This window comes from Phyllostomus discolor, chromosome 4 (assembly GCF_004126475.2).
Source record: "Phyllostomus discolor isolate MPI-MPIP mPhyDis1 chromosome 4, mPhyDis1.pri.v3, whole genome shotgun sequence".
NCBI classification, from domain to species: domain Eukaryota; kingdom Metazoa; phylum Chordata; class Mammalia; order Chiroptera; family Phyllostomidae; genus Phyllostomus; species Phyllostomus discolor.
In genome coordinates, this window is record NC_040906.2 from 466,089 (window position 1) to 487,685 (window position 21,597).

The window sequence follows — 21,597 nt, forward strand, 5'->3', positions numbered from 1 at the left end:
CTTTGGGACGACTCGCTCCCGCAGGCCTGGGGTCAGCGCTCGTGTGTGGCTCGTGCCTTTCGGCAGCTCCTCCTGCTGCCGGGTGGTGCAGAGATGCCCCGAGACGGTGCTCTCGACGAGCTCTGTCTGGTTCCGAGGCAGCACGGCCGCTCCTCCGGGCTGCTGGAACCTTCGTCTTAATTTTTCTGAAACTTTTGTCTTTTGGTCCTAAGTTCGTCCGGAATGAATTTGTATACGGTAAGTCACAGGGGTGTGATTTCACCCCGTGCTGTTGTTGTTGCCGGATGCGAAATCACAAAGGGGGCTCACGGAGCCCACGGCCCCCTCCCGCCTCTCCCCCCGCAGGCCTCGGAAGGGCGCCTCCGAGCAGGACTTCAGTCTGCCCCCCGCAGCTCGCAGCCCCCGGCCCAAAGAGCAGGTGGGTGCGGGAGTCTCGCGGGGCCGGGCCTTGGGAGGAGCTAGCTGGCTAACCCACCTTCACACACTCGCAGTGCAGGCGCTGAGCGGGGGCCCCCTGTTTCGCAGTTGGCGGTCGCTCCCCGGCCCACCGGCCCCCGATGGAGGACAGAGGCCCGCCAGCCTCGGAAGAGGACCCGAGGAGCCAGTGGGGGGGCCCGGCCGCGCAGAGCCCCCCCCCAGCCCAGCAAGTCTGTGTCCTCGGCCCACAGGCACCCGAGCAGGAGGGATGGGCTCTCGAAGCTCTGCCAGAGCAGGATGGCGCTCTCCGGTGACGACCCCGTGCGGCCGCGTGGGCGTCCGGCCCCTGTCCTTGCAGAGACAGGGCCCTGCAGGCCCTCCCTGCGGCGACGGCTCTGTGAGGCTCCTGGGCAGGGAGCGCTCCTTTTCAGGCAGCGGTTGGAGTTCCCTCCGCATTTCAGGGTCAGGGCGGAGCCTGAGTCGTCCCCCGAGTGTGGGCAGCGTGTGGGCAGTGCTGTCCTGGGGGTGGGGGGCCTCGGCCCAGCCGTCCCGCTGCAGGTTTGCGGGCCCAGTTGAGCCGGCGCCCGCCAACTGCACGGAGACTCGGGCCCTTTGGGACCCCTGCAGGGACAGCAGGCAGGCAGGCAGGGACAGACGCCGTCCCGACTGGGGCGGCCCAGCAGCCGGCCCGGCAGCTGGCCCACGGCTCCTCCCTTCACTGGCTTCTCCTCGTCGGCCAGAGCCCGCGCGGCCCAGACCTTCCGGGCCCAGACACAGTGGGGAGGCAGTGTCACTCTGCCTCTGAGGAGCTCGTCCTCTGGAGGGGGTGGGGTTGAGAGGGAGCCCCCCCCCCCAGCCTGTGCGCGGGCCCAGGGCCAGGCCGCTGGGCAGCCGAGGCAGAGCTGTTGCCGCAGGGACTGTCTGGAGGCCAGAGGTGGACCTGACCTCGGGACCGGCTGCCTCCAGACAGGGGACCTGGGCAGCCAGGGGTGTCCGGTCCAGTGTGGCCGCCCACTGGGAAGGTGGGGGCTCCTCAGTGAAGGACTCAGGGGACGGGGTGACTCTGGTGTGGCTTTTGAGCCACTGCAGCGAGGGGCTGCTGTCACTGAGACGGGAGGGGGGGGGGGGCGGCGCCGGAGCCGTGAGGGGAGCAGAGGCTCTGCAGCCGGTGGAGGCCGAGGGTGGGCGCGGCAGGAGCCGGGGTGGCAGGGGCACCGTCGGAGCGGACTCTCCGGAGGTGAGGGGTGACGAGGTGCAGCAGAGTGGAGGGAGGAGGGGGGAGACGGTGGGCAGTGCCTGGAGGGACGGGGCCGCAGCTGGGCGGTGAGTGCCGGGGCGGCAGCCGCGGGAGAGCGTCCCTTGGCTGGGCGGGTGGCAGGGACCTCAGCGTCCTCTGCACAGAAACGCTGGGTCCTCAGGGACACGGCCCTGCTGACCGGGGAGCCCCTGGGGAGCTTAGCTGGACTCTGGGGCCCATTCTGATGTACCCAGCACCGTCGGCTCGGGAGTCGACCCTGTCCTTCCACAGGGCGCGGGGGCGGGGCGGTGGGGGGCTTTGTGCGGCTCAGAAGCGCGCTCCTGGCAGCCCCGGGGGCTGAGGTTCCCTTCCCTTTTCTCTCCAGGAGACAGATGGAGCTCCTACTGCCTCTCGTCACTGGCTGCCCAAAACATCTGCACGGGCAAAGTGCCGTGCCCAGCCCTGGCCGAGCAGGCCAGCCTGGCCGCGCTGCCGGGCAGCACGTCCTGCTGCTCGCTGCTGCGCGGCCTGTCCTCGGGGTGCTCCACGCCCCTGCTCCCAGGCCCCGCCGGCAACCCCAACAAGGCTGTCTTCACAGTGGACCCCAAGACCTCGGAGGTATTTGCTGCGCGTCGTGAGGCAGCCGTGGGTCTGGGGTCCGCACCTTGAACCCGTAACCTCATCCCGAGGTGCTCGTGCGTCTTAAGTGCAGTTAGAAAAACGTTTGGTTTCACCCATGTGGTGACGAAGGAGGTGAGTCCGGAGATGTGAGCGTGGCTGTCGGACCCGCTGGGTCCCGGCGTCAGGGCAGAGGCCTGGGGAGAGGAAGAGCCTGCTACTCACCCGAGCTCGCTCACCGGGGCTGGCGGGACGGGACTGGGAGGGGCATGCGTCACCGCGGACTCACACCCATCCGGAGACCGGGCACTGCCTGCGGGGGGGGGGGGGGGGGGGGGGGGCGGGGGCAGGGGTCCATCGCTGCCTCACAGTCTTGACGGCGTGCCCGTCTTGGCGGGCGAAGGGCTCGTGGCCTGGGCACTGACCGAGGGTGTTCTTGCTTCCACTCGGTGGAGATGCGGGGGTCCCAAGGGTGTCACTGTGTGAGCCCGTCCACAGCAGGTGGCGGGGAGAGGACGGGTCTCCCTCCCCAGTGGGTGCCCGGCAGTCAGAGGTACTGCCGCCGATGCTGGGGTCCTCTCCCCGCCACACGCAGATCCTGGTCGCCAACGACAACGCTTGCCGGCTCCTGGGGTACAGCAGCCACGACCTGATTGGCCAGAAGCTCACGCAGCTCTTCCTGAAGCCGGACTGCCACGTGGTGGAGGCGCTCAGCGAGGAGCACGTGGAGGCCGACGGCCACGCCGCCGTGGTGTTCGGCACAGTGGTGAGCGCAGCCGTGGGGGCTGGTTGCCCGGTGGAGCGTGCCGCGGGGGGCTCAGCTGGGGCGGCGGGCACACACAGCAGACCAGAGGCCGCCGCCGCTGGCCTGGCCCCTGCAGACCTGTGGGCACCACAGCTGCCTGGTTCCCCAGGGAGAAATGTGTTTCGTTGTGTGGGCGCTGGGGGCCGGCGGGGCTGGGAGGGCTTCCCGGAGCCCCGCTCCTCCGGCCGTGTGACGCGTCCAGCTCGGACTTGGGCAGGTCGAACTGCGTGTTCGACTCCGGGCCCCGAGCCCCAGGCCCTGGAAGGAGTGAGGCAGGACCCCCACCCCCAGAAGTTGCCCACCTGGGCCCTGGGGGCTGAGAGGAGGGGACGAAGACGCTCGCACGTCTGTGCCTGAGTGTTTAAGAAACCGCAGGCACTGGTGGCCGTGACGCCCGCTCCCCCTTGGGGCCCAGGCCTGCACTCGGGTTAGTGTCTGAGTGTTGGGCGGGTGAGCTGGGCCCGAATGCACCACACGCCTGGGAGGGGAGGGGAGGGGAGGGGAGGGCCTGGCCTGGGGCGGGGGGTGCAGCCGGCCTGTCCTCGCCCGCAGGTGGAGGTGGTGGGCCGCGGTGGGGAGCGCGTCCCGGTGTCCGTGTGGATGAGGCGGCTGAGGCAGGAGCCGCGGCCGTGCTGCGTGGTCGTGCTGGAGCCCGTGGAGCGGGTCTCGGCCTGGGTCTCCTTCCAGGGCGACGTGAGTTGGCTGTGTCTCTCAGCCGTCCCCCCCCCCCCATGTGTCACGGACTTCACCCCCTCCCCCATGTGCCTGTGGGTCCTGTGGGTCCTGTGGGTCGGGTGGGCCCCCACCCACTGAGCCCCTCACTGCCCCTGGGGCGAGGAGCCCCAGCTCCTCCAGCTTTGGCTTCTGCCTGTGTGAGACCAGCACCCAGTTGCAGCCGCTCGTGGGGTGGCCGTCCCAGGCCAGAGGATGACGAGCCTGACGCCCTCGGGCAGTGGCCGCGCACAGACGGCACCCTGGGGTGCTGGGCGTCTGCAGGCTGCCTCCGGCGGGCAGCTTCGGTCCTGGCGGCAGGAGGAGCCCACTGGCGCTGTGCTAGCAGCCCCTGCGCGCCTCTGGCAGGGGGCGCAGCCGGAAGATGTCACCGAGCTCAGTGACGTCTGGGGCCAAAGTGCAAGGAGCTGCCGTCACAGGGCCGGCTCTCCCCGCCCCAGGGCACCGTCACGTCCTGCGACAGCGTCTTCGCCCGGCTGCACGGCTACGAGCACGAGGGCGCGGTGGCCGGGCAGCGCGTCACGGACCTGATCCCCTCCCTGCAGCTCCCTGCGTCGGGCCAGCGCCTCCCGCCGGTAGGGCCCGGCCGCCTGCCGCCCGTCCTGGGGGCTGCGGGGAGGAGGAGGCCTCGGGGAGCTGGCTGGCCGGGCACTCACTTCCGCCCCCGGTGGGCCAGCAAGGGGTGGTCTCGGGCAGCAGAGCCCGGAGCTGGGTCTCATGAGGCGCCTTCCTTGCAGAACCTTAAGATTCAGCGGTCTGTCGGCAGAGCCAAGGACGGCACCACCTTCCCCCTGAGCCTGAAGCTGAAACCCACCGGCCGGGCGGAGGAGCCGGGAGCTGGCCCTGCGGCCCCCGAGCCGGGCTACTCGGCGTCCGTCTGGGTGTTCTTCACCATCAGCGGCCTCATCACGCTCCTGCCCGACGGGACCATCTACGGCATCAACCACAGCTTCGCGCTCATGCTGTTCGGTTACGGGCGGACCGAGCTGCTGGGCAAGGTGGGCCCCCCCCCTCCGGTGCTGGCCACGTCCCCGGGGTGGAGCTGGTCTGTGCCGGCCGGGAGGGTGCGCGTGGGCCCCGGTCTGTGCTTCCCACTTCACTGGGGACACGCAGCTGGGACGGGTTCCCTGCCCCCTTTCCGGACCCCACGCTGAGCAGACACCGTGTTGTGACCCCCCCCCACCATCCCCAGGCCACGCCAGGAGGGGGAGGGGCTCTGGCCTTGAAGCCCCGCCCTGAGCCCGTCTGGGCCCCGGCTGTGTGTCAGGGCCAGGGGCGTGGTCTGTGCACACCTGGGGGCGGGGGCTGGTCCCCGCGTCCCCCGACTGTCCTGGGGGCGGCTGGGGGCGCCTGTCCTTCAGCCAGGCCCGGAGGAAGGTGTTTCTGCGGCCGTTGGGGGCCCAGCTCTGTCGGTTCCTTGAGCCGGGAGGCGGGTGTCTCCGTGCCCCAGGGCGGCGACTGCTCCTTATTTCTGGTCCGAGGCTGCGGCGCGGCGCTGTGTCGGCCGCTGCAAACAGGCCGCCGCAGGGGGGTGCGCGGGCGGCAGGGACGCGTTTGGGTCACACGTCGGCCCTCTGAGCGAGTTCCAGCTGGGACAGCCCGTTCCGTTCCCCGTGGTGTTGGCGGGGGTGACGTCCCCCCCCCCACCAGGCTCACAGCCTGGCTGAAGTTCATGGAGACTCGGCGTGAGATTTGGACGAGGGATTCCAGCAGGAACAGGGAGGGCACAGGCCCCTTCAGGGTTAGCGTATGTTAGCGTGTGTTAGTGCGTGTTAGCGCGTGTTCTGGATTCCCCCGGCCAGGGGCCACCTGGGGGTGGGGCCCCATGCAGGTTCAGGGGGAGCGCCTGTCCTTGCACCCCTGGGCTCGGCCCACGGCGCTGAGGCCCCGCCACGCCCTGGGGCCGGTTTCTGCGGCCCAGGCCCTCGTGTCCTCTCGGGGCAGGACACGCGGAACGGGGCGCGTGCCGGCCGGGGCTCCCAGGCCGGGGCGAAGGCCACAAGCCTGCTCGGAGGATGGGAGGACAGTGGGGTCGCTGGCTTCAGAGTGCGCTAATTTTATCTTTTTTACAAAAAAAAAAAAAAAAAGAGAGAGAGAGAGAAGCCACAGATTCCGAATGGAGGGTCAGGACCTTCGGGCTGTGCACGGGAGTTGGACCCCGCCTCCTTCACCTGGGGGTGGTGCCCCCGAGACCCGGCCCCTGTGTTCACTGCCCCCCAGAGGGACGGGGGGCAGTTCACCGGCCAGGGCCCCGGCGGGTCTGAGCGCCGCTGTCTGTTTTCCAGAACATCACCTTCCTGATCCCAGGTTTCTACCACCACATGGGCCTCGCACATGCCCACAGCTCGTCACCCCCGCCGGACCCGGTCAGCCGCCTGGACGCGGGCAGCCCACGTGGGCCTGGGGGGCTGCCCGGGGATGCCCTGCAGGGCTGGACCACCACTGAGGGTGAGGCCCGGCCTTCTGCTCCTTGGGGGCCTGCCTGAGCCTCCGTGGGGGTCGGCGGGACGGAGGGGGAGGGCAGGGCTGAACGTGAGCTGACGCCCCCGTCTCTGCCGGCCCTGCAGTGCTTCCTGGCCCAGACACGGGTGCGTCCGTGTGTCATCGGGCAGAGGAGGGCCGGGGGCTTCTCTGTGCCCAGTGGGGGGGCGGGTGCGCACGGCTCCTGCCCTGGAGGGACCCCGCCCCGGAGTTTGGGGCTGGGGCACCTGGGCTTGAAGGAGTGGGGCCACAGCCTCCTGGACGCCCGCCTTCCCCGGCCGGGCGCCCGGGGCAGCTGCACGGGCTCCGCTCCCCCGCTGCTTGTCGCTGCTCTCGGCAGGCGGCGGGCCGGGTGTGGCTCTGGGAGGGCCACAGGGGTCCGGTCACAGGTCTGTGGGCGTCATGTCAGGGATGGCGGCCCTCACCCTGAGTCAGTGCACAGCCGCTGGAGGGCTGACAAGGGCCCTGTTCCGACTCCGGTGTCGGTGGGACTGTGCTGGCCGAGCGCAGGGCCTGGGACAGTGCCGCGGAGTGGGCGGAGGGCGCCGGCCTGGCTGGGGGTGCCGGGGCGCCGGCCTGAGGTGGCCGGGGCCGGGACAGTCTTGAGCGTGAGGCAGAGGGAGTCTGCCCCCGCCCTCCGGTGGAAAACAGTCTGTTCTGCTGCTGTTGCTGCTGCACCCAGGGGTTAACGCCCTGCTCGCTGGTGACTCCGTGCTGACGCCGGACAGCCCCGCAGAGCCGGAGGGAGGCCAGGACGCCGGCTCGGTGGCCCAGGCCCGAGAGGACACCAGAGACCAGCCCCCTTCTGCCCGCACACCCCCGCCGAGTCTGGGGTAAGTGCTCTGGGCCTGCGGGTACCCGGTGCGGCCCCCATCTTACCCAGGCAGAAGCGTCTGGTAGCTTCCAGGGAGCTGACGTGAAGCACAGTCACCTTCAGATCTCGGGGCTCTGGCCTCTGGGTGTGTCCGGGCCGCCTGGCTGCCCCTCCTTCGCATGGTGCCGGCCCCCTGCTGGTGCTGCGAGCTGCTGACCCCTCGCTGCCCTGGCTCACCCACGGGTGGGGGGCGGCTCTGCCCCGGCAGGGGCATGCCGTGGGTGCCCACGCAGGGTCTCAGTGGGGGCCGGTGCACCGTGCCCTGAGCCGCTTAGCGCCTGGGCAGCTGCTGTGCAGGGAGGCGCCTGTGCAGGGAGGGTGCCACACGGACGGGCCCGGCCCCCGTCTCGTTGGCCGGCGGGGAGCCCAGTGGCCCGCAGACTCCAGGCCTGGGGCTGAGGCACAAAAAGCCGAGTCCCCGGATCCTCGTGCTCCCCACGGCTTGCTGACCTGGCAGTAGAGGAGGGGATGGAGGAGGAGAGGGTGGTCCCCACACTTCCTCCCTTCTCCTTGGCCAGAATTCGGTGACACAGTGGCACTGGCTGCTGGAGAGGGGCAGAGACTGAGGGGGCCTGACCCCAGACCCCCCCACCCGAGGGGCCACCTGCCCTGCTCGGGGAGGGGAACTAGACCCTCCCGCCTCAGCTGCATCCCGCGCAGGGCCTGCAGCCCCGAGACCCGCGCAGGGACGGCGGCCCGGCAGGGCAGAACGCACTCAGCGTCATCCCCGCCTTCCCCGGCTCGGCCCTCCGCGGGGCCCGGGCCTGGCGCCTGGCGTTCTCCAGCCGATCGCACCGAAGGAGCCCTTGGCTGGGCAGTGGGCGAGTTGGTGCTTTGTTTACTGAGTCGGTCACGGAACCCCGTCTTTTCCCGTCGCCGTCCTTGTTGCTGAGTGCCCTGTGGGTGTTTGCCGGGGGGCAGTGTGTGTGGTCTGCGCTCTGCCTCCCGTGGCCCCCGAGCAGCCGTGTCGCCTGCACTGCACCCCCAGGGCGGACGGCGCCACGGAGGAAGGACACTCGCCAGCCCGGCGACGGTCGCCGCCCGAGGGCCGGCGGGACGGGGTCCCGGAGGAGCGGGCGCCGGCAGCACCAGGAAGACGCGGGCAGGAGCTTTCCGGGGAGTCAGGCAGGTCTGACTCAGCGGACACGAGGATGGTCAGGTCCCCTGACGGTCCCGGAGCCCTGGCCCCGGCCGAGGGCAGGAGCCAGGCCGAGGGGCGTGGCCTGTCCCAGGAAGCGCAGCTGCAGGGCAGGGGGGTGAGCTCGGCCAGCCACCCCGGCCATCGGGTGGATGCAGGGGGGCTGCCGGCGGGGGTGGGCCTCCCGCTGCTGCACCCTGGGCCCCAGCCTGGGCTCAGCACGCCCCAGGGGCGCCCAGACGCAGCGCCTCGCCCGCCAGAGACGGCCCGGCTCTCACAGCCCGCCGCGGAGGAGCCGTGGCCAGGCACGCAGGAGGACAGGGAGGAGCTGCAGACCTGCCTGCTGAAGGAGCAGCTGTCCCGGCTGAGCCTTGGGGGACCTCAACCAGGCGTCCCCCCCGCCGAGCTGCCCCTGGCCGCGCCCTGCTCCGCCCCCGTGTCGCTGTGTGACCCCGGGGACGGGGACCTGCTGGGCAGCCGCTCGGGCAGCTCTGCGGCCTGCTACGCCCTCGCCACAGACCTCCCCGGCACCCTGGACGCAGCGGAGGCCCCGGAGGCCGATGGGACCACGTTTTCCTGGGACCCCAAGGACCTGCTTTTCGGCAAATGGACAGACCGGACTTCCTCCAACTGCTCCTACGCCTCATCCGAGGGGTCTGAGGGCGTGGGGACCGCCGCTCCTTCCCTGGCCGGCTCCGAGGGGGACCTGAGCGCCGGGCCCAGGGCCGAGGATCTGGACGACAGGGAGCTGTCGCTGCTGACTGGCACCTATTTCAACTTCGGCGAGGGCCGGCGGTTCCGGGAGACCCATCTGGACCTCGATCGGACAGAACCGTCTGACACCTTGGAGCGAGGCCGTGAGGACGGCAGGCGGAGTCCTGGCGGCACCTTGTCCGGGCTGGGCGCCGTCCCCGAGGACACACGGCCGTCGGGGGAGCCCCGGCTGGGCATCCAGGTCACCTCCACGCCCGTGAGAGGGGACGGCTCGGGGACGCCCGAGGCCCCCAGCCCGCAGCAGCAGCAGCGGCACGAGATCCAGGAGGGCACCTACACCGGGAGCTGCTGCCACCGCGACGGCTCGCTGCTGAGTACGTGCTGGGGGGGGCGACCCGCTCCCGGGGCCCGGGGGCAGAAGGTTCGGCTGCGAGGGCCCGGGTCCCCGTGCACCCACTGGGCGTCAGGACCACTGCACGCGCCCGGGGCTGGGAGCCTGGGTCCCGCTGGGGCTGGAGGGGCCGTGGGGAGACGCCCGTGCTGCGGGAGGGCGCTGTGCTTGACCCCTGCGCTGGCCCCTGGCCCCTCGGGGAGGGTCGTTTCACTCTCCTTTTTTTTAGATTTTATTTATTTATTTTTAGCCCAAGGGGGAGGGAGAGAGAAGAGGGAATGAAACATCAGTGTGTGGTTGCCTCTCCCATGCCCCTTGCAGGGACCTGGAGTGTAACCCAGGCATGTGCCCTGACTGGGAATCGAACCGGCGACCTTTCAGTTTGCAGGCCGGCACTCAGTCCACTGAGCCACGCCAGCCAGGGCTGTTTTACTTCCCTTTTTAAAAACCTTTCCTAACTACTTAACAGGTCACATTACTTTAGCCAGTCGTTTACTGCTGGTTTTGTACTGTTGATTCCTAAACTTTAAAAACGTAGTTTCAGTAATGCACAAGTTACACTTAAAAACACTTGAAGATGTAAACAAGCAGGAGGTGAAAGCACCTGTCACCCCCCTCCCCACCCCATGAGAACCGCTGGTCTGGGTGCACGCCCCGGGGGCCGGGTGAAAGCGAGTGTGGCTCTGGGTCAGGCGGGGCTGGCAGCCGGCTGGGGTCATCCTGCTGGGTCGTCCACACTCCTCCCCCCCAGCAAGGCCCAGCCCCGGGGTCGGGAGGGCGAGGCCCTGTTTCCCCTGAGCCCCCCGCCCCGGGCCCCCTGTGCCGTTCCGTGCTGCCCGGGGCCGTGTGCTCGTTTGGTCACGACACCGTCGGGGTGCGGTCAGCGGTCAGCGGAGGGCCGTGTGCTCTCGCCCCGCAGGTGTGCAGTTCCAGGTGAAGCGGGTGGAGCTCCAAGGCCCCGCCCCCCTGTTCTGCTGCTGGCTGGTGAAAGACCTTCTGCACGGGCACCAGGCCTCGGCCACGTGGACCCACCTGCTGCTGGCCAGCCCGCCCAGCGCCGTGCGCTCCGTGTGCGAGCACCCGGGGCCCAGCCTGGGGGAGGTGGGTGTCTGCGGCCACCCTCCCCTCCGCACTCCCCCACCCTGGCTCCTCGGGGGCCGGAGGGGGGCCTGTTTCCGGCTCTTTAACTGTCTCCTAATGCCCTGTGTGTCAGTCCACGTGCAGGGTTCCAAATCCGTGGGCGCCCGTGTGCAGGGCGGGGTGTGAGCACGCTGTCACGTGGGCGCCAGTCTGGCCTCCGGCGGGGCCCCTGTGGGCGGGGGGCGTGGCCGCACGGGGCCCGGTGCTGCTGCCCGCCGCTGCGGGGGCCCCTGGGGCTGCGCACCTGTCTGCTGCCACCGCCTCCCCGCGGGGCGCGTGCGCTCCCCCGACCTGCCGTCGCTCGCACAGGTGCTCAGAAGCCGGCCGTGGTTTGAGGAGCCCCCCAAGCCGGGCGAGCTGGAGAGGCTGGCGGCCTGCGAGGGCGCCTACTCCCAGAAGTACAGCACGCTCAGCCCGCTGGGCAGCGGGGCCTTCGGCTTCGTGTGGACCGCACTGGACAGGGAACAGAACAAGGAGGTAGGCGGGCCCTCTCGGGGGGGGGGGGGGAGGTGGCCGCAGGCGGCCGGCCCGTGTGGGGTCTGGGTGCCGGGGGGCAGCCTCTCCCCACCGCAGACGAGCCAGCCCTGCCGGCCAGGCGCTGCCTCGGACGCCCGGCGGGCGGCACCTGCGCCCCTTCCCGCGCCGGGCTGCGCCCTCGGCCACTTCCCTGTCCACCGCCGCCGGGTGCACCTTTGACGCAGGCCTGTCGGGAGGCGACTGGTAGTTGCCTGGGCGTTGGTGGGGGGGGGGGGGGGACGTGGTGGCAGGGCTGCTGGTCCCTGCGGACGCCGCCCCGGGTCCCTGCCCAGTCCCGTGCGGGTGTCAGGAGGGCCACGCCTGCCGGCGCCGACCAGAGCCGTGAGCCCGGGCTGGTAGCTGGTCACACGCCTGCGCCCGTCTCCCTGCTCCCGGCCCCTCCAGAGGCCCCCCCCCCCCGGGGGCTTTCTGATGGACGGAGGCCCCTGCGGTCACGCCAGCCGTCACTCCTCTCTGCGCACGTCCCCTGGCCTTCCTTGTCCTCCCCTCCCGTCGCCGGGGCAGGACCCGCGGAGCCGGGGCAGGCACGGGCCGCCCGCCGGTGCCCTGCCCGCCCCGGATGCCCCGCTTGTTCTCGACGGTGTTTCGTTCGAGGCGATTTCGCCCCATGTGCAGCTCCCCGGGCGTTTTCTCTTGACGAACGAGTGCTGAGCTCTGTGAAGCGCCTGTGCGGCGTCTACCAGCGGGCCACCTGCCTGTTCCCTTCACTGACCCCACGAGGGACAGTGCGGGGCCAGGCCTGGACTGCGCCGCCCGAGCCTTGTAACGCCTTGCTGAGGGTGGTGTGCTAGGTTTTCTGGAAAAAGATTGATTGATTGATTGGTTGATTGGTTTAGAGAGAGGGGAAGGGAGGGAGAAGGAGAGGGAGAGAGACATGAGTGTGTGGCTGCCTCTCGTGTGCCCCCAACCGGGGACCTGGCCCGCAACCCAGCATGTGCCCTGACTGGGGATCGAACCTGTGACCTTTCCGTTTGCAGGCCGGCACTCAGTCCACGGTGCCACTGGCCCGGGCCGGGCTGCTAATAATTTTACTGGGGATTTCTGCCATTGACACTGGTACCGGAGTTTTCTCACCGTGTCAGGTGCCGAGCCTGCGGCGTCTGCGCGTGGGGAGCCCCCGGCCGCGCCCTCTGTGGCTGGGGCGCCCCCGGCTGTGCGAGCCGCTTGCTCCCCTTCCTTCCCCGAATGCTCACACCTGCGGTTGGGCCCCCCCCCCACGGTCCCCTGTCCCCGACGGCGGCCACCTCACCTGCTTGCCTCCTCCGCTTCTCTGCGGGGCCCGCACAGACGCTCCTGCGTCTGCACCTGCGGACGCTCCTCGCGGTCCCTCTCGCCCCCACCCTGGGCTCCGTGCTGCCGCCGCAGCCGCGGGTGCCACTCAGACCGCGCCCCTGCCCTGCCGGGGGTGCGCCCCGGGGCCCGGGCCTGTCACTGCCCCCCAGCCTCCTGCTGCAGGTGGGCCTCCGGTCACCGCTCGCCCGGTGGCTCCCACAGCCGCGTCCAGGTGCTCACTGCAGCCGCCGCCGCCCAGCGACGGGCAGGCCTGTCTCCTCTGCCCCGCATCCAGCTCCCGCGTCCAGCTCCCGCGTCCACCCCGTGCTCGTGCTCGGCGGCCTCGCTGAGCCCCGGCCCGTCCCCGTCCGTGGGGGTGACAGCTGCTGTTCCCCGTTCTCGCCAGGACGCAGGGCCGTCGGCTGGGGCTCAGGGAGGCGGGTTCTGGGCACACGCGGTGGCCCCGTGGGTGCCGGCGGGACCCCTGAGCGAGCCGCCGCTCCCCGCCCCTCCCCCGCAGGTGGTGGTGAAGTTCATCCAGAAGGAGAAGGTCCTGGAGGAGGGCTGGGTCAGGGACGCCGACCTGGGGAAGGTCCCCTTGGAGATCGCCATCCTGTCCCGGGTGCGGCACCCCAACATCATCAAGGTGCGGCCCGGGCCCCAGGGGGCACCCTGCGCCGTGTGTGGTCGGACGGCGCCTGAAGGGCGGGACCCCCTCTGCCGCCCCAGGTCCTGGACGTGTTCGAGAACCAGGGCTTCTTCCAGCTGGTGATGGAGAAGCACGGCTCCGGCCTGGACCTCTTCGCCTTCATCGACCGCCACCCCAGCCTGGACGAGCCTCTGGCCAGCTACATCTTCCGGCAGGTGACGTGGGGCCGGGCGAGGGGGGAGGGGGGCTGGGGTGCTCGGTCCTGGGGGCTTCGGAGGTCGGGGTTCACATGAGGTCGGGGTTCACGCGAGGTTCCCTCTCTCTGGGCTGCATCTGGCCCCCGTTCCCGAGAAGGGAGTTGCACGGCTGGAGTCAAGGGCGGGAGGGTGGGAAGGGGGGGGAGGCCGCCACCCTGGGGCGGCTGGGGAGGAGGGAGGTGTGGGCTCCTGGTCTGCTGGCAGCTCTGGGGCTGCCAACTCCGGTGACTTTCGGGGTCGACGCCCTGCAGCACGGGAAAGGGACCTGCAGCGTCACGGAGCCGAGTTACCGCACGTAACACGTACTCACACGGCCTGCCGTCAGCGTGCCGCCTGCTGGGCGGGGGCAGGGTGGGGCTGGGGCTGTGACCAGCTCCCCGGCAGCTGGGGGCCCTGGGGCTGCGGCCAGCCGGTGCCCTCGGCCTTTGCTGCTGACGAACCTGACGGAACTCCCTGTGCTCTGGTGACGTGTGGTCTGTTCCTCGACTAGGCCCTGCTCTGTGCACCAGCGTGTGCCCATGTGTTTGTGCATGTGTGTGCGTGTGCATGTGCAGGTGCATGTGGTGTGCCGGCGTGTCTGCATGTAAACACGGGGTGTGTGTGCACGCATGTGCATACGTGCACATCTCCTCAGTGTAAGCTGACTCCTCGGGCCCAGCCAGCCTGCTTCGAGCTGCTGCTTCTGGGTCAAAGGTGTTGGTTTGAGGCTCGTGCCTGGTGGCAGCCGCGAGGCCCTGTGCCGGGGGCCCAGCCGGTGTCCGACCCACCGGTGCAGCCGGAACCCCGGTCTGCTTCAGCCCGCGGGCGGCCCTTGGGGGCCTCCCTGCCCGGGTGGGCAGTGTGGGCCGCTCCAGGTCCAGGCTCGGGGCCAGGGGGGGGGGGGGAGGGGTTGCTGCGGTGGCCGCACCCTCGTGGAGCGCATGCCGACGCCCTGGCCTTCCGGGGATGGAGCCGCTTCTGGTGGAGTTGCTCCAAGCCTGTGTGGCCGGGAGCCCCGCACTCGGGGGTCGGGGGGGATAGGCGAGCGGCCACTGCTGCTCCGTGGGAAGCTGCGAGGGCCCTGGTGGAGGGGCTGCGGACGGTGCTTCTGGGCCCCCCTCTGCCCCCGAGCCGCGGCCGAGCTCCGCTGCCCCCACGGCCGGACTCGGGCTTTCTCTGCGGCCCTGCCCATCGGCACCCGCCCCCCACTCACTGCAGTGCCTCCGCGTGGGTCCGTGGCTCCCGCCTGTGGTCTGCGTCCCAGCCCCGCGATCGCGGGCGTGGGGGGTGGGGCGGGCGCCTGCTGCCCGAGAAGGTTCTGTGGGCGGCTCCGAGACAGAGGGGCTGTGGGGGCCGTGTGCTGGCGGGAGGGGGCGTGGGGCAGCTGGGGGGCCTTGGCCCCAGGGGCAGGCAGGGAGCCCAGGTCAATGCCGTCTCAGTGCCTAGAAACACGAAGGGGCGTGTCTGGTGCTGTGTCTTCACAACAAGTAACGGTGGTCACGCTGTTTCGAGAGCCCCCCCCCCCATTCACACTGCCAGCTCCTCGGTGGGACGGGCCAGCTCGCCGCCTGGAAGTGCGTGGCCCCCGGGCCGGTCGGGTCATGTCCGTGGCATCCGGCCGTGGTCCCCGCCACTGTCTCAGGACACGTCAGAGCGCGGGTCTGTCCTTTGTCTCTGTCCGTCCGTCTGTGCCTGTCACCCTCGCTCGTGAATGCGCGCTTGGCCCGAACTGCTTCCTAAAAGCCCGTGGCCCCGGTTGCAGCTGGTGGCGGCGGTGGGCTACCTGCGCTCCAAGGGCATCCTGCACCGGGACATCAAGGACGAGAACGTCGTCATCGCCGAGGACTTCACCGTGAAGCTCATCGACTTCGGCTCCGCCGCCTACCTGGAGCGGGGCAGGCTGTTCTACACCTTCTGCGGGACCATCGAGTACTGCGCGCCCGAGGTCCTCATGGGGAACCCGTAGGTGTCGGGGCGCCGCGGGCGGGGGAGGGGGCTCAGTCTGCACGTCCCTGGGGGGGCGCGGGCGCTGAGGGGCGCAGGGCGGCGTTTGGAAAGTGAGCGGGCGAGGGAAGCTGGGCGGTGGGCACGGGCCCTTCCCCGCGTTGTCTTCTCGACCTGGGTTTACGTCTGTGGTTTTCTGCAGTTGGACGTGAAGGAAAAGACGGAGGAGCCCGAAGGGCGGGGCTCTCCAGATAAGCCTATTGGTCGTGCTCATTCTTACGGCAGGAGTAGTGACTGGTTGCCGTGAAACACGGGGGGCTCTCCGCGGACAGCGGGCCGAAGGGTTCTGAGCTCAGGCTCCAGGCCCCTCCTCAGGGGCATTGCTCCCTCCCTCACGTTCACGTTCATGTTCATGTCTGTCCGTCCGCTCCGGGGCTCGGGCGGGCTGCGGCCCTGGGCCCCTCCCCTGCCGCTCCCTTTTAGGAGTGACCTTCACGGATGCGCAGCCGGGAGGAGGGGCCGCGGCAGAGGCCTCACGCCCGCACGCGGACTCTTGGGCCCTGTTCTGCTCTGCCGAATTCTGCTCTTTGGCCTTTGAAACTCTTGGAATCTGTTTCTGCGAAACCGAAACGACGCAAAAGCAGAAACAGTCGACCCTGACGGTCCCGCAGTAGCTCCCACAGCCCTTGCCCGCACAGTTCCCTGAGGTCGGCCCCCACGACCCTCCGCGCTCGGCCACAGAGGCCCGGCTGCTGCTGCTCTGTGGCCTGCACGCTCCAGGCCCCTCCTGTCACCCCGCCCCCCAGTTTCCTGCCTCCTGGACTCCCTGGACTCCCCGGGGTGCCCCTGATGGCAGGAGGCTCTGTCCTGCGCCTGTTGCTCCCTCGCCAGCTTCTCTCAGCTGCCTCGTCTGACTTGCGGGCTGATGACACGCTCCCCGTGCCCACACCCTGGGCCAGATTACACCCCTGAGCTGCAGACCCCGGTGGCCCACTGTCTCGGGCAGCACAGGGCCTGTGCGGGGCAGGCAGCCCGGCTCCAGAACCCCCGTGGGCAGCGGCTCCAGCCTCCCCTCTTGTCCATGAGAACCGTGGTGGTTATGTTGCTGTCGTGAGGATCGGGGCTGAACCGTGTGAGGGCCTGGTGGCCGTGCCTCCTGGTTTCCAGAGCGTGGTGGCTGGGCGGGGGGTGTTTCTGACGGGCTCCTCCCCTGCACCTTCTGGCTCACCTCCTCCCCGGCCCCCGAAGAGGTCGTCTCACCTGCCCTTAAGGGTTCCCACCTGCACCGATCTCTCCCTGAGTGTTTCTGGGGGGCGCCCTGTGCTGGAGCCGCCTCCAGGAAGCCCCCGCCCCGGGGGACGCTGTCCCCGCTCCCTCGTGCCGTGTGCATTGTCTAGCCCTCGGGCTCGCGTGCCCTGACTGAGCCCCTTCTGCCGCAGCTACCAGGGGCCGGAGCTGGAGATGTGGTCGCTGGGGGTCACGCTGTACACGCTCGTCTTCGAGGAGAACCCCTTCTGCGAGGTGGAGGAGACCCTGGAGGCCGCGCTCAGCCCCCCGTACCTGGTGTCGGAAGGTGAGAGGGCCGCGGCCAGCCCCCCCGCCCCCCTCGGTCTCTGTGGGAGCAGGTGGCCGTGCCCTCTGCCGTCCCACCCCCTCGAGCTTCGGGTCTCGCAGCAGGACGAGCGGAATCGGACTTGAAGATGTGGAGACAGCTCTGCTGCTGCGGGCCCCCGCTCCGGGCCGCAGGGGCGGGCGGTCTTCTGGGGGACCTTAGGGCTCGCGGGCCTGGCCGCGGCAGTGACCGTCAGTGGGGGTGGGGGGCCGAGGAGGGAGGGACCCGACCCTGTGGCAGGGGGCCTGGGTGTGTCCCGTGCAGGCTCCCCGCGGGCCAGCAGTGCGAGCTCAGGTTGCTGCTGCAGCAGCAGCAAGGGCCGGGGCGGGGAGGCGGGCGTGGGCTCGCCGGCCGGGGAGGGCTGCCCGAGCTGCGGCCGCCCGCAGGGCCCCGGGGTCCCCTCCCCTTGACGCTCTGCGGTTCCCAAGCCGTCGCTTACTGGTGCGAGGACCAAGAGAGTGAGCATCCGTGCATGAGGCCTGTGCCTCGGTGCCGTGTCTGGGCCGCAAGCGTGTGTCCCCGTCAGCTCAGGCGGCTGGACACCCACTGCAGACGAGGGGCTCAGACCACAGCCATTTGCCTCCTGCCCTGGAGGCTGGGTGTCTGCGGTTCAGGCGCCGCGGGGTCAGCGCCTGGTCAGAGCCTCTTCCTGTCCACGGCCTGTGCGGCCTGTCCTGTGTGTCCTCACGTGGCGGACGGGCGGAGCAAGCTTTCCGGCCTCCCTTCTCCGGAGGGCCAAGTCCCATCCCGGGCGCCCCCCCCCCACCGGGCCTCATCTAAGCACCCTGTCACCTCTCATCAGAGGCCCTGCCCCTGACCCCACGGGGCCAGAGCTGTGCACCTGCACCTGAGGGGCTGGGGTCGCCCCACGGCTGCCCGGGAGGACTGTGGGGCTTCTGGGCTCTAGGACCCTGCTGGCCGCCTCCCTCCCCTCTGCCACACGCACCCCGTCCCTCCTGGCTCCGCACAGCCGCAGCCCCCAGGCACAGGCCCTGGGTAGGGGCCTCCACACACTGTGTGACAGGGCAGGGTCTCGAACACCCCGCTCCTGTCTCAGGTGGGGACACAGCTCGTGTGGCCTTTCTCAAAGCGCAGCGGGAGGCCCTGTGCCCCCAAAGCCCTGGCTGCTGGTTAAAGTGGGGGTTCCAGGTCCACCTGCTACCCAGTCAGAGCGGTCACGGGGGCAGACAGGACCTGGGGTTTTCAGGTGCCCTGTACTTGACCCCAGCCCGGACAGCAGATGGTCCCCTGGCCCCATGCCTAGGGTGAGATTTTATGTCCCCAGATCTCATGAAGCTCATTGCTGGGCTGCTGCAGCCTGTCCCTGAGCAGCGGGTCACCTTGGAGAAGCTGGTGACAGACCCCTGGGTGACACAGCCTGTGAACCTTGCTGACTATACCTGGGAGGAGGTGTGTGGGATCCACCAGCCAGGTGAGAGGCGTGGCCTGTGAACCAGGAAGGGGGCGGGTTCCCTGGGCTGCCTTCAGGGCCAGGGAGGAGGGAGCCCCCCCCCCCCACTCCGTACACTGTCCTGGGTTTCCAGCTGTGAGACAGATGGGGCTGGACCCTGGTTCCGAGGCCCCTGAGCACACTGGGGCCGGGGCTGGCTGTGGGCCTTGAGGTGGGCGAGGGCCCATGGGAGCCTCTCACAAGGTGGCACCTACAGTGGGGCCGGGGGCTGGAGCTCTGAGCAATGCAGCTGGCGATGGTCTGAGCGGGCTGAAGGGGAAGCTGAGGCCCGACCGTAAGCCCAGTGCTCTGGGGCCCTCCGGCTCTGCAGTTGAGGCTGCCGGCCCCACAGCCAGGCAGCAGCCGTGTTGGGCACCACTGCTCAGGGCAGGCGGGGCCCACTGGTGGCTCTGGGCACGGCAGCCCTACAGCACCTTGGCGCCTGGGAGCCCTAGGGCGTGGACATTTGGGTTCCAAAAGGTCCCCCTAATGTCCTTTGCTCCTAGGAATCCTTTAGAGAGAACCCCAGTATTTGAGAGTTGTGTGTTGTTAGCATGTGATACAGTGTCGTCTTGTTTCTCCAGAAAGCGGAGTTCTGTCCTTTGAGAGCCTGGAGGTGGAGAGCAGGAGCCCCAGCGAAGCTGCTCAGCATCCGGAGCGTGAGGCCTCGAGCCCCGGGGCACCCCCTAACGGGCCGTCCACTCAGGGAAAGTAGTTCTCAAGACTGGGCCCAGTTCCCCTAAAAACTCGTGTACACGAGTCTGATAAAGGCCAGAACAAAAGCGGGTGATGCTGTGTCATTTTAGGGTTACACAGCAGCCAGTCGTGGAGTTCACGTTCTCATAACCCAGGAAAAACGTTGTGTTCAAACGAACTTTGAGTCTGTGAACTTCTGAGAAGCTTAGAAGCATTTTTAAATTCTTTCCTCTGTATATACGCACATGTTTTGTTTTCTCTGGCCCGGTGTATGTTTGCTCTGATAGGTAAAGTTTGTAGAAGTCACGACCAGGGTATTTCGTTAATTTATTTCCTTGAACATTTTCCAAATTAAAGCACTTTTGATAGCAATCAGTTACCTTGCCTTGGACTGTGTGAATTCTTCCGCAGCGCCGGTGTGGGGAGCACTGGAGAGAGACTCAGTCTCAGGCAGTCTGGGGGCCCCTCCAGGGTGGGGAGCTCCACAGGGGGCTCAGCCCAAGGAGGCCGGAGTGTGTGTTCTCAGGCTCCTCCTTTCTGCCCACGCGCAGCCTCTTGGGGTCGACCCGCCGTCTGTCCAGGCTCTGGTGACGTGCAGGGCCGTCCTCCCACAGTGCCCCCAGCAGGTCTCCCCTCTTCACTGATTTGGGGGCATCCGGCCCTGGGCGTCCCTGTCCCACCCCTGCCCAGGTCCCGGGGCCCCTCTGAGCCAGTCGGCTAGCTCCAGCACGTGGAATTCAGCCTCTATTTTGTATCTGTTGGAGGGGAGGGTGCAGTTAGGGGTAAGAGGAAAACCTTTCATTCCCCCCACTGAAATAAAAAGAAAAACAAAAACTACAACCCCCCCCCACACACACACCTTTTCCCCCACGTAACATTCTCTGCAGGTTCCAAGGCTCCTCTTGCCCAGAGCCCCCCGGGGGGACGCCGGGGGCCAGGCTGCCTGCAGGAAGGGCCTGTGCTCAGCCTCCAGTGTTCATTTAGGAAGCAGTCAGCTGTGTTCCTATTTTAGGACTCGCAGAAAACAATTAGCTTGATTTTCAACTACTCCCTTTCAGAAAGTGCTGCTGAGCTGGCAGCCATCACAAGACACCAAGTGGGTCCCCTCCCCCAGCACGGGCCATAGAGGCCGTGTTTTCAGGAGGGTGTTTTTTAAAGCCTGTAGAGAGGACCAACCAGTTCACCCTTGTAGCGTTTATGACGTTTCCAACTTCCAAAAGAAGTTACAGAGTGTTTTTTCCAGACAGGTGTGCAACGGGCTGACACTGCAAAGCCCTCTCTCTCCAGTAACCCTTCCTTCCTTGGAAGAAAGAATGGTTAGAGCTGAGCTGGCTCGGTGGCAGCAGGAGGTTTGCTACTTTGGGAGTGTTGTTCGCAGAAAGAATCCTGGCAGAGCGGCCCTGAGTCTGAGGCTGACACACTGCCCTGTCCGTGTTCCAAGGAGTCCAGAGCAAGGTTTCTGCAACAAGCTGAGGTGCTGTCGACCTTCAGAGCGGTTGCTGCACCCCAGCTGCCCCTTTAGTTCAGGGGCTGGAGAACTGCTCAGGTTCCTTGGTTCTTTCCAGGGTGTGGGGGTGGCTCCTGGGTTTTCTCAGGCTTTGGGTGTAAAAGCATTCATTTATTTTGAGGTGCTGGCAGATGAGTGCTTTAAAAAGAAAGATGAACAACAACCAATTCTTCGGTTCCACACAGATTATAACCTTCCTTTGCTTTGGTAAAATCCTTGTCCAAAAGGATCTGTCTCAGCACCCAGCCCAGTGTCTGGCACAGGGCAGGAACTCTTAAGTTGTACCCGTGAGAATCAGGTCCCTTTTCTCAGATCAGGAACAAGTAGGTGAAACAAGAAATGCTTGTAAATTAAGGTTTGGGTCTCACGGGTGGCAGGATTTAGGCCGCCAAGAACTCACCATTTCATCCGCTTTCACAACCACCCGTTTTGGGAAGAGGTGTAGGCCTGACGCCTGAATGGTCACAGGCCTAGAGATGAATCTGTTACGAATACGCGACAAGAACATCCTGCGACGTCCTGAGTTGGTGACAGCGGCCCGGAGGTCGCAGGAAGAGACAAGCATAGGTTGTCAGCTCACAACAGGGTAAAACCAGCAGAGGCCGGGAGGCTGCCGAGTGTGCGCAGTAACTTACGCCCAGGGGCCTACTCGACGATTATCCAGAGAGAACGCCCGGGATGCACCAGCTGTCGCAGGGCCAACACTTCTCCGCCCCCGCCCCCGCCTGCCTTCTCCCGCCCCTTCATCGGTGGAGGCGTCCGTCTAACCGACGTGGTGCACAAAGGGCCGCGGGCTTCGTCGCGGGGCCACGGACCCCTCCTTCGCGGGCTCTCGGCCGTGCACGTGTTTTGTGTAAAACCACATCCGGCTGAAACGTCACGGGCTTTCACCCCGACAGGAAGTCAGACCCAGCGGCGAGGGCCGCGTTTCTGCAGGGAAACGGACGCGGGGCTCCCGGGCAAGGTGACCCTCCGGAGCGCGCCGTCTGCAGCGCGCAGGTGCTCGGCCTTCAGGCTGGGCGCGGGCTTTCGCGGAGGGGCAACCCCTAGCATCTTCACGCGGGCTGCACGCTCGCGCGGGACGCCTCGTCCCCCAACGTACGACGCCCTCGGGAGGCTCTTCCCCGCAAGGCGCCTGCGCCGCAGC

The 21,597-nt window shown here is 68.2% G+C and overlaps 1 protein-coding gene across 1 annotated transcript; it reads left to right on the top strand.

The window, feature by feature from the left end:
- The first annotated feature begins 525 nt into the window (after positions 1 to 525).
- PASK (PAS domain containing serine/threonine kinase) lies at positions 526 to 20,778 on the top strand. The gene is given in 18 exon segments (XM_028508955.2): positions 526 to 629; positions 631 to 727; positions 2,040 to 2,272; positions 2,868 to 3,038; positions 3,630 to 3,770; positions 4,250 to 4,384; positions 4,547 to 4,807; positions 6,095 to 6,257; positions 6,973 to 7,123; positions 8,153 to 9,390; positions 10,327 to 10,508; positions 10,857 to 11,024; positions 12,877 to 13,002; positions 13,086 to 13,220; positions 15,004 to 15,203; positions 16,625 to 16,758; positions 18,083 to 18,229; positions 18,832 to 20,778. Coding segments are annotated over 18 exon segments (3,885 nt in total). The 5' UTR covers positions 526 to 557; the 3' UTR covers positions 18,963 to 20,778.
- The last annotated feature ends 819 nt before the right edge of the window (positions 20,779 to 21,597 follow it).